This window comes from Puma concolor, chromosome E1 (assembly GCF_028749965.1).
Source record: "Puma concolor isolate L17-30 chromosome E1, mPumCon1.1.hap2, whole genome shotgun sequence".
Lineage (NCBI taxonomy): Eukaryota > Metazoa > Chordata > Mammalia > Carnivora > Felidae > Puma > Puma concolor.
Genome location: NC_141680.1, coordinates 35,768,389 through 35,783,523, shown reverse-complemented (window position 1 = coordinate 35,783,523; position 15,135 = coordinate 35,768,389). Strand labels below are relative to the sequence as shown.

The window sequence follows — 15,135 nt, the reverse complement described above, 5'->3', positions numbered from 1 at the left end:
TAAAGATAGAAAGAAGTGGGTTGCTGAGATAGGAAACAGAGTTGTAGTTTTAAATAAATGCTTTCTGTGTAGGGTGTCCATGGTAAGTGTACATGTCTCTGCAGAGACAACTGCTTTCACTGGTGTCCCCCCTGTAAGGTGACTCAACTCTCCCTCTCTGAGGGCTTACACAAGCAGAGGGCTAGGCAAGTTGGTACTGAGTGAAATTCTCTCCTCCTGCCTGGGAGGCTCAGCCTTCTCCCTGTTGGACCAAGAGTAGGCAGAGCTTCTCAAGAGCAGGGTGGGCCCTAGCTGGGCTCTTGTCACAGCTGCTGTGTTTCTTGTTTTATTTTTTGTTTTTTGTTTTCAATTTTTAAAAAATTTATTTATTGAGAGAGAGAGAGAGAGAGAGAGAGAGAGAGAGAGAGAATGACAAGAAGGCTCTACACCGAGGCGAGGGCTCGAACTCACAAACTGTGAGATCATGACTTGGGCCAAAATGGAGAGTTGGATGCTTAACTGACTGAGCTACCCAGGTGCCCCACAGCTGCTGTATTTCTCAAGGCAGTAGGTAGAGTGGGCTAGCCCTCCTCCCTGCAACCCTGCATTGACTGTGTCAGGGGGAATGCCACATGCTTATCAAACCATTTCCATGTTCCTCTGGTCACACAAGGATACTACATTTCCCAGTTTCCCTTGCAGCTAGGGTGGGGCCATGTGACTAGGTTGTGGCCAATAGGATGTGGGGAGAAATGATCTATGATCCTTGCAGGACTAGCCTGAATGGAAGGAAACTGGATCCCTGAGTCACTCACTGCTTGGAGGAGAGCTACCAAGAAGACCTAATGTTGGCATTGAACTATGATGCACGAGAGACATAAATCTTTATTATGTGGAGCCCCTGAGATTTTGGGGGTTGATTGTTGCAGGGATTAGCTTTAATTAATCTCACCAATGTACCCTCCTCCTACTCACTGGCTAGACTCCCTCTCATCTATATCCCTATTGATGATGTCCCAAATGTGTGTTAATGTTGTCCAAGACCGACCTCTGTGCTCTGGTGCAGAAATATGTAACTCAAAGATAGAGTTTGGTATAAAGAAGAAAGATAGTTTACTACATTGCCAGGAAAAGGAGACTGCAGCCGGCTAAGGCCTTCAGAAACATCGTAATCCCCCTGGAAGAAGGGGCTTGGTGGTGGTGGGGGGGGATTTATAGGGAAATTCAGGATCTAGCTGGTTTTGACAGAAATTGTATATAGGCTGCCAGCCTCGTGCCTCATGTCTTTAGGGTGGTATCACGTTCCTGAAATTAAAGGCCAAGAAGGGAGGAGGGGAGGTTTGCAGAAGAGAGGAAAAAGGTTACTTCATTTAAAATCCAGCCTCAAGGAAGCATTAGTGCAGCCATTTTGATTTTTGTTCAACCTTATGCTTTTAAGCAGTTTCATTAATGTGCCCTGAAATGGAGATATTCAGGGGAGAAATATCTACTATGTGTGTGGAGAGATATCACCTCTATTTTGGGGTTCCAGTTATAGGAAAAGATGAAAGTGACATTTTTATAGCCGTTTTTTTTCATATGCTAGGCATTTTCACACATGTTAGTTCACTTAATCCTTTCAAAATCATGAGAGTTAGATATTATTTAGTATTCATTATTCCTGTTTTGCATGAGAAGACACTGTGGCTCAAAGAAATTAAATAACTCCTATCATCGCACAGCTGGGAAGCCATCAAGTTACTAATAATCTGGAGGGAGAGAGGTGACCCTCGGGTGAAAAACAGAAGACTTTCAAAACGGCGTATGAAGAAGACCAAGGCAATGTGAGGAAAGGCATTATCTGTTAATGCAGAGGGGACCCAGAGCAAAAAAGCTCCGAATTCTCAGAGAGCTTTGTCAGGCATCAGTAGAACACATGTGTTCTCAGTGAAAACAATTTAAGAGAATAGAAGGTGATACCCTGCTGCTGTGGATGAGACACCGGAAGTTCACAGAGAGGAAATGCCACATCGAGGACATCTGGCTGGGAAGATGGGGCACTGGGATGGGAACCTGTGCCCACGTCCTTTGTCTTCTATGGAAAGTGTAAGTTCCCTTAGAAAGTGGTCAGCCCTCAATCAGAACTTCTAGAATCGTTCCAGCTTAATTTTATAAATAACCCACCACATGGCCACATTTCAACATTAGGGGAACCAAGCTTAGTGGTGGTGGGGGGGGGGGTGTCTGCATCTGTGATAGGTGGAGGGGGCTGACACATAAAAAGTTCCCAATTCTGACAAATTTCTCCACTCAAATGAAGTCATACCTTCACTTTGCTTCTAATATTTTTCATCACCGATTTAAGAACTATCAAATATCAACCATTGACCTTGATTATTTTTTTCCTCCAGAATTATTAATTTTATAGCATGTGCCCAAGGAAAGTCCAACTAGCTACATGTCTTTCTTTGGTATCAACATGGGCTGAAGTGTGGGGTATTTGTGAGTGGGGGGGTTGGAGATTTCTGGTGCTCAGGGTCACCAGACTTCTTCTCATTTTCATCAAATTCTACTATTCTACTACTTCCCTTTTTGTCACCAATTCTTTTCTGGGAAGCCAGGGTTGTTTGCCACTCCGGTGAGGGTTGAGCTGTCTGAGTTCCTGGAATGGGGCTGTTTCCAGTGTTTTCTCCTTGTCAGTGCCCAGTTTCCTCTTGAAAAAATTTATTATCAATTCTTCATCCTCTGCGTCAGCTTGGGCATTTGACAGATCCTTAGTTATTTCCACGCTTTGGTACACTGCAGGAAGGAGTCTGGGTTCTCTCTGTTGCTGGGATTCTCACTGTAATTGGTTTAGGTCTTTAATCACGCAAACTTTTCTTCTGAATAATTCCATGGCAAGAGTGTGGAAGATGGCCGCAATGGTTTGACAGTTGTTTTAATTCACTGGAAACAAAACAATTGCCCTGAGCTCCAATGATTTCTCCTGTCCATCTCTGGCTGGGAAAGAAAATTGGAAATGGCATGGCCGAGCTGCCCACTGCTAGTTCAAACTCAGGCTGGGGGCTCTGGGACACACTGCTGTAGGGAAAATGAGCTCACTTCTCTTTGCCCGAAGGATGGTAACACACTGAGGGGAAGCATTGCTGGTGGTCTGCAGATCTCCCCAGTCCCAGAGTATCCCTGGTGGGCAGGGATTCCGAAGCTCCAGGGACAGAGGAGTGAGTATACTAGGGTGGGCTGTGGCACAGTCTGAGAGACCTGGGTTTGAATCTTGGCTCTGCCACTTACTAAAAGTAGGCTATTGAGCAAGTTACTCACACATTCTGAGCCCTCACTTGGCTCACTGTGCTTGGGGCCATCATGTGTGTATATTACAGAAGACTGTTGGAGGATTGGCTAAAATAATGTCTGCAAAGCGCTTAGCACAATCCCTCATGTAGAGTAGGTATTCAGTGACTGTCAGACGTTGTTATCCACCATATTTTCTCACCAACCAAGTGATGCCACAAAGTTGGGCCTAAATAAGGCCTGTGGTGCACAAGTTAGACATTGATTAGAATTTCTACACCTCTCGGGGCACCTGGGTGGCTCAGTTGGTAGAGTGTATGACTTTGGCTCAGGTCATCATTTCGCAGCTCGTGAGTTCGAGCCCCACATCGAGCTCTGTGCTGACAGCTCAGAGCCTGGAGCCTGCTTCAGATTCTGCGTCTCCCTCTCTCTCTGCCCCTCCCCTGCTTGTTCTCTGTATCTCTCTGTCTCTCAAAAACAAATAAATGTTAAACAATTTAAATTCTACACCTCTCTATAATTCTCTTCCCACTCAAGCAGGTGCCTCCATCCCTAGCCTTGTTCATCCTGAGCTTTGGTTTCCTCCCCCTCCTCCTCTTCCTTCTCCTCCTTCCCCTCTTCCTTTCCTCCTCCTCTTTGCCCTTCTCCTCCCCACCTCCTTCTTGTTCTTGTTCTTCTTTTCCTCCTCTTTCTCCTCCCTTCTTCTCACTTTGAAGTGAAATTGATGTAACACAAAGTGAACCATTTTAAAGTGAATCATTCAGTGGCATTGAGTACATTCACAATATTGTACAACCACACCTCTATGTAATTCCAAAACCTTTTGATCACCCCAAAAGAAAACTCTGTACCTGTTAAGCAGTTGCTCCCTATTTCCTCTGCCACCTTCCCCAAGCCCCTGGTACCCACCAATCTGTGTTTTGTCTACATGGATTTCCTTAATCAGAATATTTCATATAAATAAAATATGTAGACTAGTGTTTGGCTTCTTTCACTGAGCATAATGTTTTCAAGTTTCATCCACGTTGTAGAATATGTCATTACTTCATTTCTTTTTAAGAATGAATACTGTTCCATTATTCCATTGCATGGATATACCACATTTTGTTCACTCATCCATTGCTGGACATTTGGGCTGCATACACCTTCTGGGGACTGTGAATAGCACTGCTAGGAACATGCGTGTACATGTACTTGAGTCTCTGTTTTTAGTTCTTTTGGGTATATGCTGGTTACCTATTTTAATTCAGCTCTGCCATGCATTTCTTTTTTGTTTTTAATTATTTTTTAAATGTTTATTTATCTTGGAGAGACAGAGAGAGACAGAGCACGAGCAGGGGAGGGGCAGAGCGAGAGGGAGACACAGAATCCGAAGCAGGCTCCAGGCTCTGAGCTGTCAGCACAGAGCCCGATGAGGGGCTTGAACTCACAAACCATGAGATCATGACCTGAGCCGAAGCTGGACGCTTAACCGACTGAGCCACCCAGGTGCCCCTGCCACGCGTTTCTTACCAGCACGTTTTCTTCAAGGAGCCATGACAGAGAGGTGAGGTATGAAGGCTCTGGTGCCAGGCTCTCTCCTCGGCTACTTATTAGTTGAGTGAGGGGCTTGACTTCTCTGCACCTCTGGTTCCCTTCTGTAAAATAGAGTCATAAACATTTCTTCCCTTACAGGACGATTATGAGGATGAAATGGACTGATACCTGTGGAGCCCACAGTCTGTGCTTAGTGAACATTAGTCATCACTGCTAGCCTCTCCTCCTACTACTTCCTTCCTGGTGTCTCCCCCTTAAACCCCAGTTTTTTAGGGGCTCTCATATATTTCCTGGAGTACCAATGGCTGACGTTTCTTCTTGGACAAGGTGGCTGAGCTACTAGGCTCTCCCTTAACACTGGGGGTCTTGGGACACTGGAGGACCAGGGTCTCTGAAACAGGAAGAAGCTTTAGAAGAGGTGGCCTTTCAGTGTATTCCTGCTAGACCAATAGGAGTCTGAAGCTGCTTTCTTCTTCTCTCCCCCCAAACCCTCAGGTCCTATGGCTCCAGTGTATTCCTAGATTCCATATGACTATCTTCTCTCTAGGGGAGGTGTCCTTACTCAGAGTTGCCAGTTGACTCATAACTTTTTCATCTTCTTGTCATATCCCTGCTCAAGACTTATAATGGCTCCCTACTGCCCATTATACTAAGACTATTTCTCTACAACCTGATGAAGTAGGTAGCTCTGTCCCCATTTTATTTCTGTGTATTTGCTTGCAAAACAAGTGTCCACCCCCCCTTTTTTTTTGGATGAGAAATCTTCGACTCAGAGGCATAATTGTCAGGGTCACCAGCAAGTAAATTGAAGAGCTCAGATTTGAGCACGCTAGCCAGGCCCACCTGGTTTGTACACAGCCACCCACACTGGCCTTCTGATATCAAACCCAGCTGAATTTTCCTTGGTCCATTTTCATCCAATCTGTACTAAGCCAGTGAAGTCTCATCTTGCAGAGAGCACCTGCCAGGCTTGTTCTAGCCTCAGATCTCAGTGCCAGCTGTTCTGCTTATCTGGAACACCATACCTCCCACCTATGCCAATCCTGCCACCTGGCAGGCCTAATTCAAACCTCTCTTCCTTCACTAAAGTTGCCCACTGAGCTTTTCAATCAAGATGTTCTTTATTTTGGAATCTCCCATCCCTCTTAAAGTTGTTGCCTTTTGGGGCTTCAGCTCTCACAAGCATTGCCTTTGTGTGAGTTACAAGAAAGCATTCTTTCTAAGCTACTGAATTGCAAAGACGATGTCCCCAATCACCTTCCCAGGTGTTCACTTTTGTGCAGTGTACAGACTGTACAACCACACTTGGCCAACTTGCCTACCGGACAGTTTCAAAAATGATTGTCTTCTGAGTGTAAAATATTCCTAAGTCACATAGATTATAAGAGTTCCACATTCATTCATTGTCTCTGACAACTAGTTTTTAAACTTCTTGAAGGCGGGAACCATAATTTATACTTCTGTGTCCCACCGCCTCCCCATTTAAGACCTCAGTGTCCAGCTGATGCAGGGACTCAGAGCAAGTGCTGTGTTAACCCTTGGCTCTGAAAGGATCCAGCAAAACCCTTGCAGGTTAGATTTGACTGACACCCACAGGTGAGCTCAGGGACTCTGTCCCACTCCAGCCACATGGGTCATTGCATAGGTTTGGAACACACCTAGCCTATTCCTTCAAGTTCCTTCCTTTCTGGAATGCCGGCTCCTTCTCTATTTGGCCAGACAGACTTGGAGCTTTGTCAGCCCAGATGTCACTTCCTCTGGGAGCCTTCTCTTTCAGAAGCCTCTGTTGAAATCAATTTCTCCCTCCACCAATTCCCTCAGTGTTTTCCCTTCTAACCCACCATTCCTGACTCTCAGAAGTGTTTCTTCAGATGTAGCTCAAGTTTTCATTTCTCAAGTCAGTTGAAGAAAGACAAATATCATATGAATTCACTTATATGTGGAATTTAAGAAACAAAACAGATGAACATAGAGGAAAGGAAGAAAAAATAAGATAAAAACAGAGAAAGAGGCAAATGATAAGATACTCTTTTTTTAGGGGTGCCTGGGTGGCTCATTTGGCTAGGCTTCTGACTCTTGGTTTCTGCTCAGGTCCTGATCTCATGGTTTGTGGGTTTGAGCCCTGCATTAGGCTCCATGCTGATGGTGCAGAGCCTGCTTGTGATTCTCTCTCTCCCTCTCTCTCTGCCCCTCCCTGGCTCTCTCAAAATAAATAAACCTTAAAAAAGACTTTTTAAGACTTTTTTTTGAGATTTATTTCTTTATTTTCAAAAAGAGAGAGAGAGAACATGAACAGGGGAGGGGCAGAGAGAGAGGGAGAAAGAGAGCATCCTAAGCAGGGTCCAACTGTAAGTGCAGAGCCTGGTGTGGGGCTTGAAGCCATGAACTGTGAGATCATGATCTGAGCCGAAGTCAAGAGCCAGACACTTAACCGACTGAACCATCCAGGCACCCCAAGCATAAGAGACTATTAAATACAGAGAAAAAAACCTGAGGGTTGCTGGAGACAAGGTGGGTGGGGGATGAGCTATATGGGTGATGGGCATTAAAGAGGACACCTGTTGGGATGAGCACTGGGTGTTGTATGTAAGTGATGAATAACTGGGCTCTACTCCTGAAACCAATGCTATACTGTATGTTACCTAACTCAAATTTAAATAAATAAATAATAAAGTTTTCATTTCTGAAATCTGTTTGCATCAGGACGGTGTATCCCAAAATACACAGGAGCCTCATCTCCCCTTGTATACTAGGTTTTTTTGCGGACTGGACTTGTGCTGGCTGGGCACATAGTAGGCCCTCACTCAATGGCTGTTGAATTCGTTTCCAGCAGGGTGCCCTGGCTGCACACATTTGCCAGCAGTGCATCTTTATTCACAGAACAGAAACATTTGCATCCTTTCTATTAGCATTGCCTGACACATGGTTGACACATTTCCCAAGTTTTTTTCATCTCTTCTCTGGTTTTGTTTTCACAACTTGTATACTACGAGAAAAGAAATGATTATATCCATTTCACTCGTGAGGCATCTTAAGTCCAGGAGGCAGACTCATTGTCTCACTATCTGGTGACAGGGGCACACTGCCACTCGCTTGGGTGTCGTGAGCCCAATGGACGACTGGGGAATGGTGACAGTTTGGGTCTAGTTTCATCCTAACTCTTGCCTGAAGTTAACCATTCATTATCCTTCGAATTCCCACTGAGTGTGAGCCTTGAGGTCAGGGGGCTTACTAGGCAGGAGGACTGAGTAGCCTTGTCAACTCCGAAATCCTATGAGCACAACTCATTGGAATGATGTGTCAGAACCCTGCATCCTAGGCACCCAAAGGGATCATGCTTTTCTCACATCTACTCTCCATTTATTCATTCTTTTTGAGCATCTCTACCAGGGGCAGGCAGCCTATATGTATTTGGAATTGTTTGGCAAATACCTTGTTATAGAGTGGTGGTTCTGTCTTGGCTGACGGTAGAGTCACCTGGGGCACTTTTAGAACCACCAATGCTTGGCGTCTTTCTAAGCTCCCTCCAGGTGACTCTTAAGGTCAGCCAATGTTGAGAATGGTTCTCAATGCTACTGATGGCCTGCGCTCATAGAGACTCTGGTTTAATTGGTCTGGGGATGGGAACCATTGGCAGAACTCTGTGCCTTGGGTCCACTGTGAAGAATAAGGCTAGGGGCGCCTGGGTGGCTCGGTCGGTTAAGCGTCCGACTTCGGCTCAGGTCATGATCTCGCAGTTCATGGGTTCGAGCCCCACAGTTCACGGGTTCGAGCCCCACATCAGGCTCTGTGCTGACCACTCAGAGCCTGGATCCTGCTTTGGATTCTGTGCCTCCTTCTCTCTCTGCCCCTCCCCTGCTCATGCTCTCTCTCTCAAAAATAAACATTAAAAATAAGACTAAATGACCATGGTCTTAGTGGGAAGAACCTTTCCATTCTAGCCCCAGCTGACAGCACATTCACCTGACGCTTCTCTAGAATCAGCCTTTGCTGGCTCTGATGCTCAACAACTGTATCATCTAAGGTAACTTTCCTTAACTTCTTTATGTATAAAACAAAGCCAAGAACTACTTGGAAGAACCTCGATGAGCACCCAATAGAATAAAAAATTACATGTAAAATATATTTAAAGAACCCAGCACCATGCCTGGTGTATACCTGGCAGAGAAGGAGCCAAGCAGCCCCAAAGGAAAGGATCAAATCATTATCCTGTTTCTCATAGGAAAATTCTACATATCAACCACGTTTCTTGAGTACCTCTTATTTACAAAGAATAATGATATGATTTCTTTACCTTTTTCTCTCTGTGCATAGGAGGGAGAGATACAAAGATTAATGAAGGGATAATGTTGGTGAACTTTGGAGTGGCATGGGAAGATAGGAAAATACAGAACCACATGAAGTTCTCTATACACAACACACATCTATTTCTGTATCTGTATTTTCTAATACAGACCTGAATGAAGTACATGTGAATCAGAGATAAAATCAGGCTGTGTGAGCTCAGGAAATTTTCCCTGGGGAGATCAGGGATGCCCGGGGTAGCATTTGACCTGGGTTTCTTGAAAGGTGTGCATTTCCACAGGTGAGGAAGGACCAGAAAGCATTCTAAGCTGAGGGATAACCCGGACAGAGGTTGGGAGGCTGAGCTACGAATTTGCAGGCATCTGCTGAGAATCCATCAAGGGAAGGATTTGCCTGCTTTGCTCCAGAAGTTGAATGTTCAACCTGAAAACAAGTGGGGAATATTGGAAGTGGGCATCTTGGAGATGTGCTCTGGTTGGAGATTTCGTTTTGGTTCACTGATCCTGATGAGTTGGGAATGTGTTGGAAATGTCTCAGTCAGGCTATGACTCTCAATCTCTTCCTCTCCACCCTGCCCATGGCAGACACCCTATGAAGAGCAGCTGAGCCGATTCCCTGGGTTCTGCTTTCTAATCTGTATTCCAGGTATGACAAACAGGATGTGTCCTCTTGCATTGCTCCTGGAATCTGTTTATTAAATTAGTTTGGAGTGCTGCCCCATCGGATTATCTGCTTAGCTTTGTGTTTTGGTCTCCCTCCTGGAAAGTGTCTTAGATTATCCTCCCTCCCTCCCTCCCCCCGCAGTGTGGACTCAAATTCCCCTGATCTGAGAGCAGAGTGTAGATATTTTTGGGGGTGTATCTTGGCCTAGGGTCTTTCACAATTGGGAGATTGGAGACTGAAGGATCTGCTGAGTGGATGTTACTATGGTCTGGGCTGAGAAGATGAGGGCAGGGACTGGGGCTTGTCACAGGGCTGCAGGGCTGTGGGGAGAGAGCACTGCATGGAAGAGACACCAAGACGTTGGAACTGACAAGGCTATAATTTGCCTGTGCCTTAATTATGCACCCAGCTTATCTTTCTGAACATCTGGTCTCCTGACTCACCGCCTGTTTTCATTCATTCATGATGGTCTGAAGTCTTGGAAACATTACCTATGATCTGAGTCATCAGGAGTGATCACCTAGAGTGGGTTTTGGAAGGCTGGTGTCAAGCCAGTATTTCAATACTGATGCTTCTCTTATTTAAAACAGGGATATTTGTTATTCAAATGCTAGACCTGGTTAACTGAAAATTTGGGGAAGGAAAACAGCCCGGAGACATTCTGAGACCATCCAAAAAAGTTACTGTGCACAAAGATTGGGATGTGATTCTGAAAAGAGAAGACTGATGAGATAATACTGGTCTCTGGGGTCCCACGGACACACCTTACAGGCAAGCCTTTCTCTGAGCAGGTCCTTCAGACAGGCACGTGGTTCCCAACTTTGCAGCACGTTGGAATCATCTGGGGATTTTTACAAACACCAACAGTTGGCTTCCACTCTGACATTCTGACTTCAGTCGTATCCAGTGCAGCCTGGGCAAACAGGTTTTTAAAACATCCCAGGAGAGTCTAGTGTGTAACAAAGATTGGAGGCTCCAGAGTAGGAGGGAGTGGAAGTGAGCAATTTCCAGTAGCTCCTCACTTGAGTGAGCCCCAGAATCACCTGGAGGACTTGTGTAAACACACGCAGTTGGGCTCCTACCCCTAGAGTGCAGTCTGAGAATTTGCATTTCCACCCGGTTTCCCTGTGATGCTGAAAGGGCCACACTTGGAGAACCACTGGCTTAAAAGAGCAGGGTCTGGCTTTGCTGTTTGTGAGCTGTGTGACCCTGTGTCACCCAATCTTAAGAAGTGCAGTTTCTGCTTTTATAACACACAGCAGCAATGGTGATTATCTGGCGGGTCTCTGTGTAGGTGAAGCGAAATGACATTTGTAAGTTGTTTAGCACAGGGCTTGGCCCACAGGACACGTGCAGCCCACGGTAGACTTTATTGGGGTGTTTTCTTATGTTCAACCGTGCCAGCCGGTGGATGATGTCCAAGTGAGTTTCTGCTCCTGTGGGTCCTACTTTCAGGCTTTCTGGAAGAGGAAAACAATCATTCTCCTGAGCTATGAGTGCTCTGGGGTCCAGCAGGGTAAGCACCCACCCTGGGGGCGCTGGCATATGTTAATTGAGGATTCTCAGTCAAACCTTTCGGCCTAAGCTGGGTGCCTATGGGCTGCGATGGAGGACTGCTCTCCTGACCAAACTCCATGTTACATTCCAGACACATTTAGTGCAGCGAGTTGTGGCTGTCCCGGCGTCACCATGGAAACCAAACTGCTACCGAGGGAGGTGGGCACCAGGCTCTAAATCCTGTTGGACACCACAGAAGGTGTCCTTGAGAGGGGCACTGGGGATCTCCACACCAGGTCTCCTCTTTTTCTCATGCAATTTGCCCAGCATTCTCTTCTCCATATATTTACCTCCCCTCCCCATTTTGCCAAGGAGGGAACTCGGGCATGGCATCCATATCCCTGCATGTAAGCCTGCAGCTCTGCCCGCAACCCAGCACTGCTGGCCACCTCCTTTCTGAGCACCCACGCACTTCACGTGGATAAATCTTTTTTTGTTTCTTCATGGCTTTACAGGTCAACTCTCATGGGCTTTTTGATATTTTTAAAATTTTTCTATTTTTTTTTCCCTTAGAGTGGTACAAATCTAGCTAATCTTTATTGTTTCCACATGGTTTGAGGGCAAAGTGCCTCTATTTCCATTTTGTAGTTTGGGCGACCCGGTGAGTGGGGAGAAGGCACATTTGGGACAGGGCCAAGGAGCTGGGAGACCGGTGAGTTCACTCCATTTCCGGTTCTGTGTGGCCAGAGTGAAATTCTGCCTGTGCCCAGGGACCCTACGGTGTCAGGCCTGGGTTTTCTTCTGCTCTCCCTGGACTGAGAGCTGAATGAGAGCAGAGTTAGGGAATGACAGTGGAGAGGCCATGGGAGATTGCCATGCCCACGTTCTTTCTAGATAAGGACAGTGTCCCAGGAAGGGGAGTTGATTTGTATCACAGAGGATGCTAGTAATGGAACAGAGTCTAGAAGCCCTGGCCCATTTTCTTCCTCACTGGTGCTCCTTCTGTGCCCTGACACACATCAGGCATTTACCTATATGCGGTCTGCGGGGTACCTATTACTCTTGTTTGATATTAATTGATGGCTTTTTTGTGACTGGTGCTGACCCCTCCTTGTAGAGGGAGGTATGGTATGGTCCAGAGAAACCCTGACAGGGGAGCCACACACGCAGCCTCTAGGCACCATGTATAGAACCGTCACTGGTATTGGGCTAGCTGTTTAAAGGAGCTGTGTTGCATTTAAGCCTCCCACCTCACAGAGGCGGTTACTAGCATCCCCAACATACAGATCAGAGAAGTAAAGCAACTTGCCTAGGATCACACAGCAGGCAGACAAGTGACAGAGTGAAGGTCTGAAGCCAAGTTTGGTTGATTTACCAATATTCCCCAACCACTATATGAAACGTTGCCTGACCTTGCTGGCTAGGGAAGGTTCCGACTCGGAGAGAAAGCAGCAAGCTGCCACCTGCCTACCCTAAACCTTTGCAGATTTGGTGTTCTGGAAAAATACAATTGCTTGGAAACAGGCTCACATGTCATCACGCCTAAGGCCACCATCTAACTAACATTGGTGTAAAAAGTGAAAAAAATTCAATTAAGCGTATTATTTCAAGTATGAGCCATCTGGCTGTTCTTATTTTTATTTGTTTGTTTATTTTTGTCGTTAATATGGCTAATGCGTCACTTGGCTGAAGCTTCCCATGTGTTTGCGAAGTTTCCCATTCGCACAGCCCCTTTATGCTTGTGCCTTCCCTCCTTCAGGAGACCGTGACAGAAAGGAGAGACGCGAGTTATTTTTAATTTCGCCACTGAACGAACATCCAGATCTTCCCTTCCAGCAGCTAAGCTTATATGTTTTCTCAACAGGGTATTAATTACCCGGCTCTGGGAATGGCCAGCCAGGCTGCTCTGAGGCTCTGCTGCCCTGCCAGCCACAGCGCAATTGCTCACAGACACAGCAGGATGCAGAGGCTTCAGCAGGGAGCATCCTCCTGCTCAATAAAGGCAGACATGGGTACCGGGTAACTTGTTAAACACATTTATTGATTTCTTGACAGTAACCAAACACAGTGAGTGACCATTATAAACAAGGAAAGAAAGGCATTCGTTTGTATTTTGTGAGATCCGGCTGCACCTGGAGAGAAAAGACACCCCCTTCCCAGGAATTTACAAGGCAAAGTGCATTCCTTCAAGGGAACATCACAGGGGGGATGGCAGTTTTGAAACGCAAGAAATCTGTCGCCTGCTATCTCAGGCTGAAGCTCACCTTGTATGGATGATCGAGCCATGGAGTGGAATTAAAGTTATACTTGCTTAGCAAATGCATTCCTGATTGCCACAAACTCAGTAAAAACTGGCTGCAAACGAACGGAACAGGTAGATGAAGGAATAAGTGAAATCAAAGAATGCAGTTGCATGGAACTGAGGCTTCGCCTGTAAGGAAGGAGAACAGACCAAAGCCAGAAAAATGAAATGAACTCGTTAAACACATTTATTGAGCTGTTAACAATAACCAAACACAATGTATGACCTTTGGAAAACAAGAAACAGTGAATGGATCGATTCTGATCTTGGCAAATCCTACTACAGATATGTGACAAAGAGGGGAAATAATTCCATTTCTTTATAGTCTGCAGTGATATATATACAATGTGTATCTCTTCAATGTCTGTCCTTTTCTTTTTAAATTTTTGAGTAAACAGAAGAATCATAATCTAGAAATAAGTGTCCTTGGCCAACTTTGTCCTGGTTCACCTGTCACCAGCACCCTCAGAGGATCCTAGGACACCACCCGAGATCACTTGATGCCAAGAACAAAGTCCACTTGATGCTGTCGGAGCTGTGTTTCCTCCTCTCTCTCTTTTGGAAGAATTTTGTATGTACAAAGGCTGAAAAGTCTCATTGGGTAGATTTATTAGTTCAGGAAAACAGTATCAAAATTGTAATCAGGTTAACTGGTTATTTTCTTCTAAGACCTCTTATGAATGAGCCTGTTTTTATTTTTTTCTGAAACTTGACTTCCCATCTTGGAGGCCATGTAAGTGTGTCTGTGTGTGGATACGTTTGCGTGTGTCCATGTGTGTGTGTGAGTGCTTGTGTGTGTGTGTTGGTGGGTGTGTATAAGAGATATGTTCCTCTGGCATGGTGTTGCAGACACTTTTCATGAAGAAAGGGCCAATCCAAAGAGTGGATGAGGCTTGAGGGAGGGAAGGAGAGAGAAGAAAGAAGGGGTATCTAGGTTACATCAATTCACAGTTGTAGCATTTCTTCTTGAGATTCTTCTTGGCCTTGTTCCCTACTTGAGGAGCCATTCATTTACTGGAAAGAAAAAAAAAACACAGACACACACAGTACAAAACAAGGCATAGTTGAATTAATGTGAATGAAGTTTGGGGGGGGGGTTACTCCAAAGGGGAAGGGACAGTTCTGGGAATTGTATGTATGTATCCCAACTACCTCTTCCACTTCCTCATAAACCTCTAGGCCTGAGCTCTCCAATACGTTTGTTACCACTCACACGTGGCTAACATTAATTAAAATTAATTAAAATGAAATAAAACTAAAAATTTAGTGTGTATCATCGTACTAGCCACGCTTCAAATGTTTGACAGCCACGTGTGGCTAGTCGCGACCATACTGAACAATGTAGATATAGAACATTTCCATAGTCACAGAAAGCTCTAGTGGATGGCAGTGCTCGAGACCAGGGGTGGGCAAATGACAGCCCATGGGCCAAATACAGCCTGTGATCTGTTTTTGTAAATAAAGTTTTATTGGAACATGGCCACACCCATTAATTTACATAATGTCTATGGCTGCTTTCACACTACAACATAAGAGTGTAGCAGAGACCATATGACTCAAAAGCCCAAAGTATTTAACAGCTG

General features: G+C 45.4%; 1 protein-coding gene and 1 long non-coding RNA gene across 4 annotated transcripts in view; one reads left to right on the top strand and one right to left on the bottom strand.

The window, feature by feature from the left end:
• The window catches only part of LOC147574261 (uncharacterized), a 110,361-nt gene that overhangs the window by 90,076 nt on the left and 5,150 nt on the right, over positions 1 to 15,135 (top strand). The gene's annotated exons all lie outside the window — the stretch shown is intronic.
• Positions 13,271 to 15,135, bottom strand: part of CA10 (carbonic anhydrase 10 (inactive)) — a 489,815-nt gene continuing 487,950 nt past the window's right edge. For both annotated transcript variants that reach the window (XM_086686946.1, XM_086686947.1), the window contains exon 10: positions 13,271 to 14,566. In XM_086686946.1, the coding sequence (XP_086543072.1) occupies positions 14,544 to 14,566 (23 nt within the window). In that variant the 3' untranslated portion in view covers positions 13,271 to 14,543. The remainder of the gene's footprint in view (positions 14,567 to 15,135) is intronic.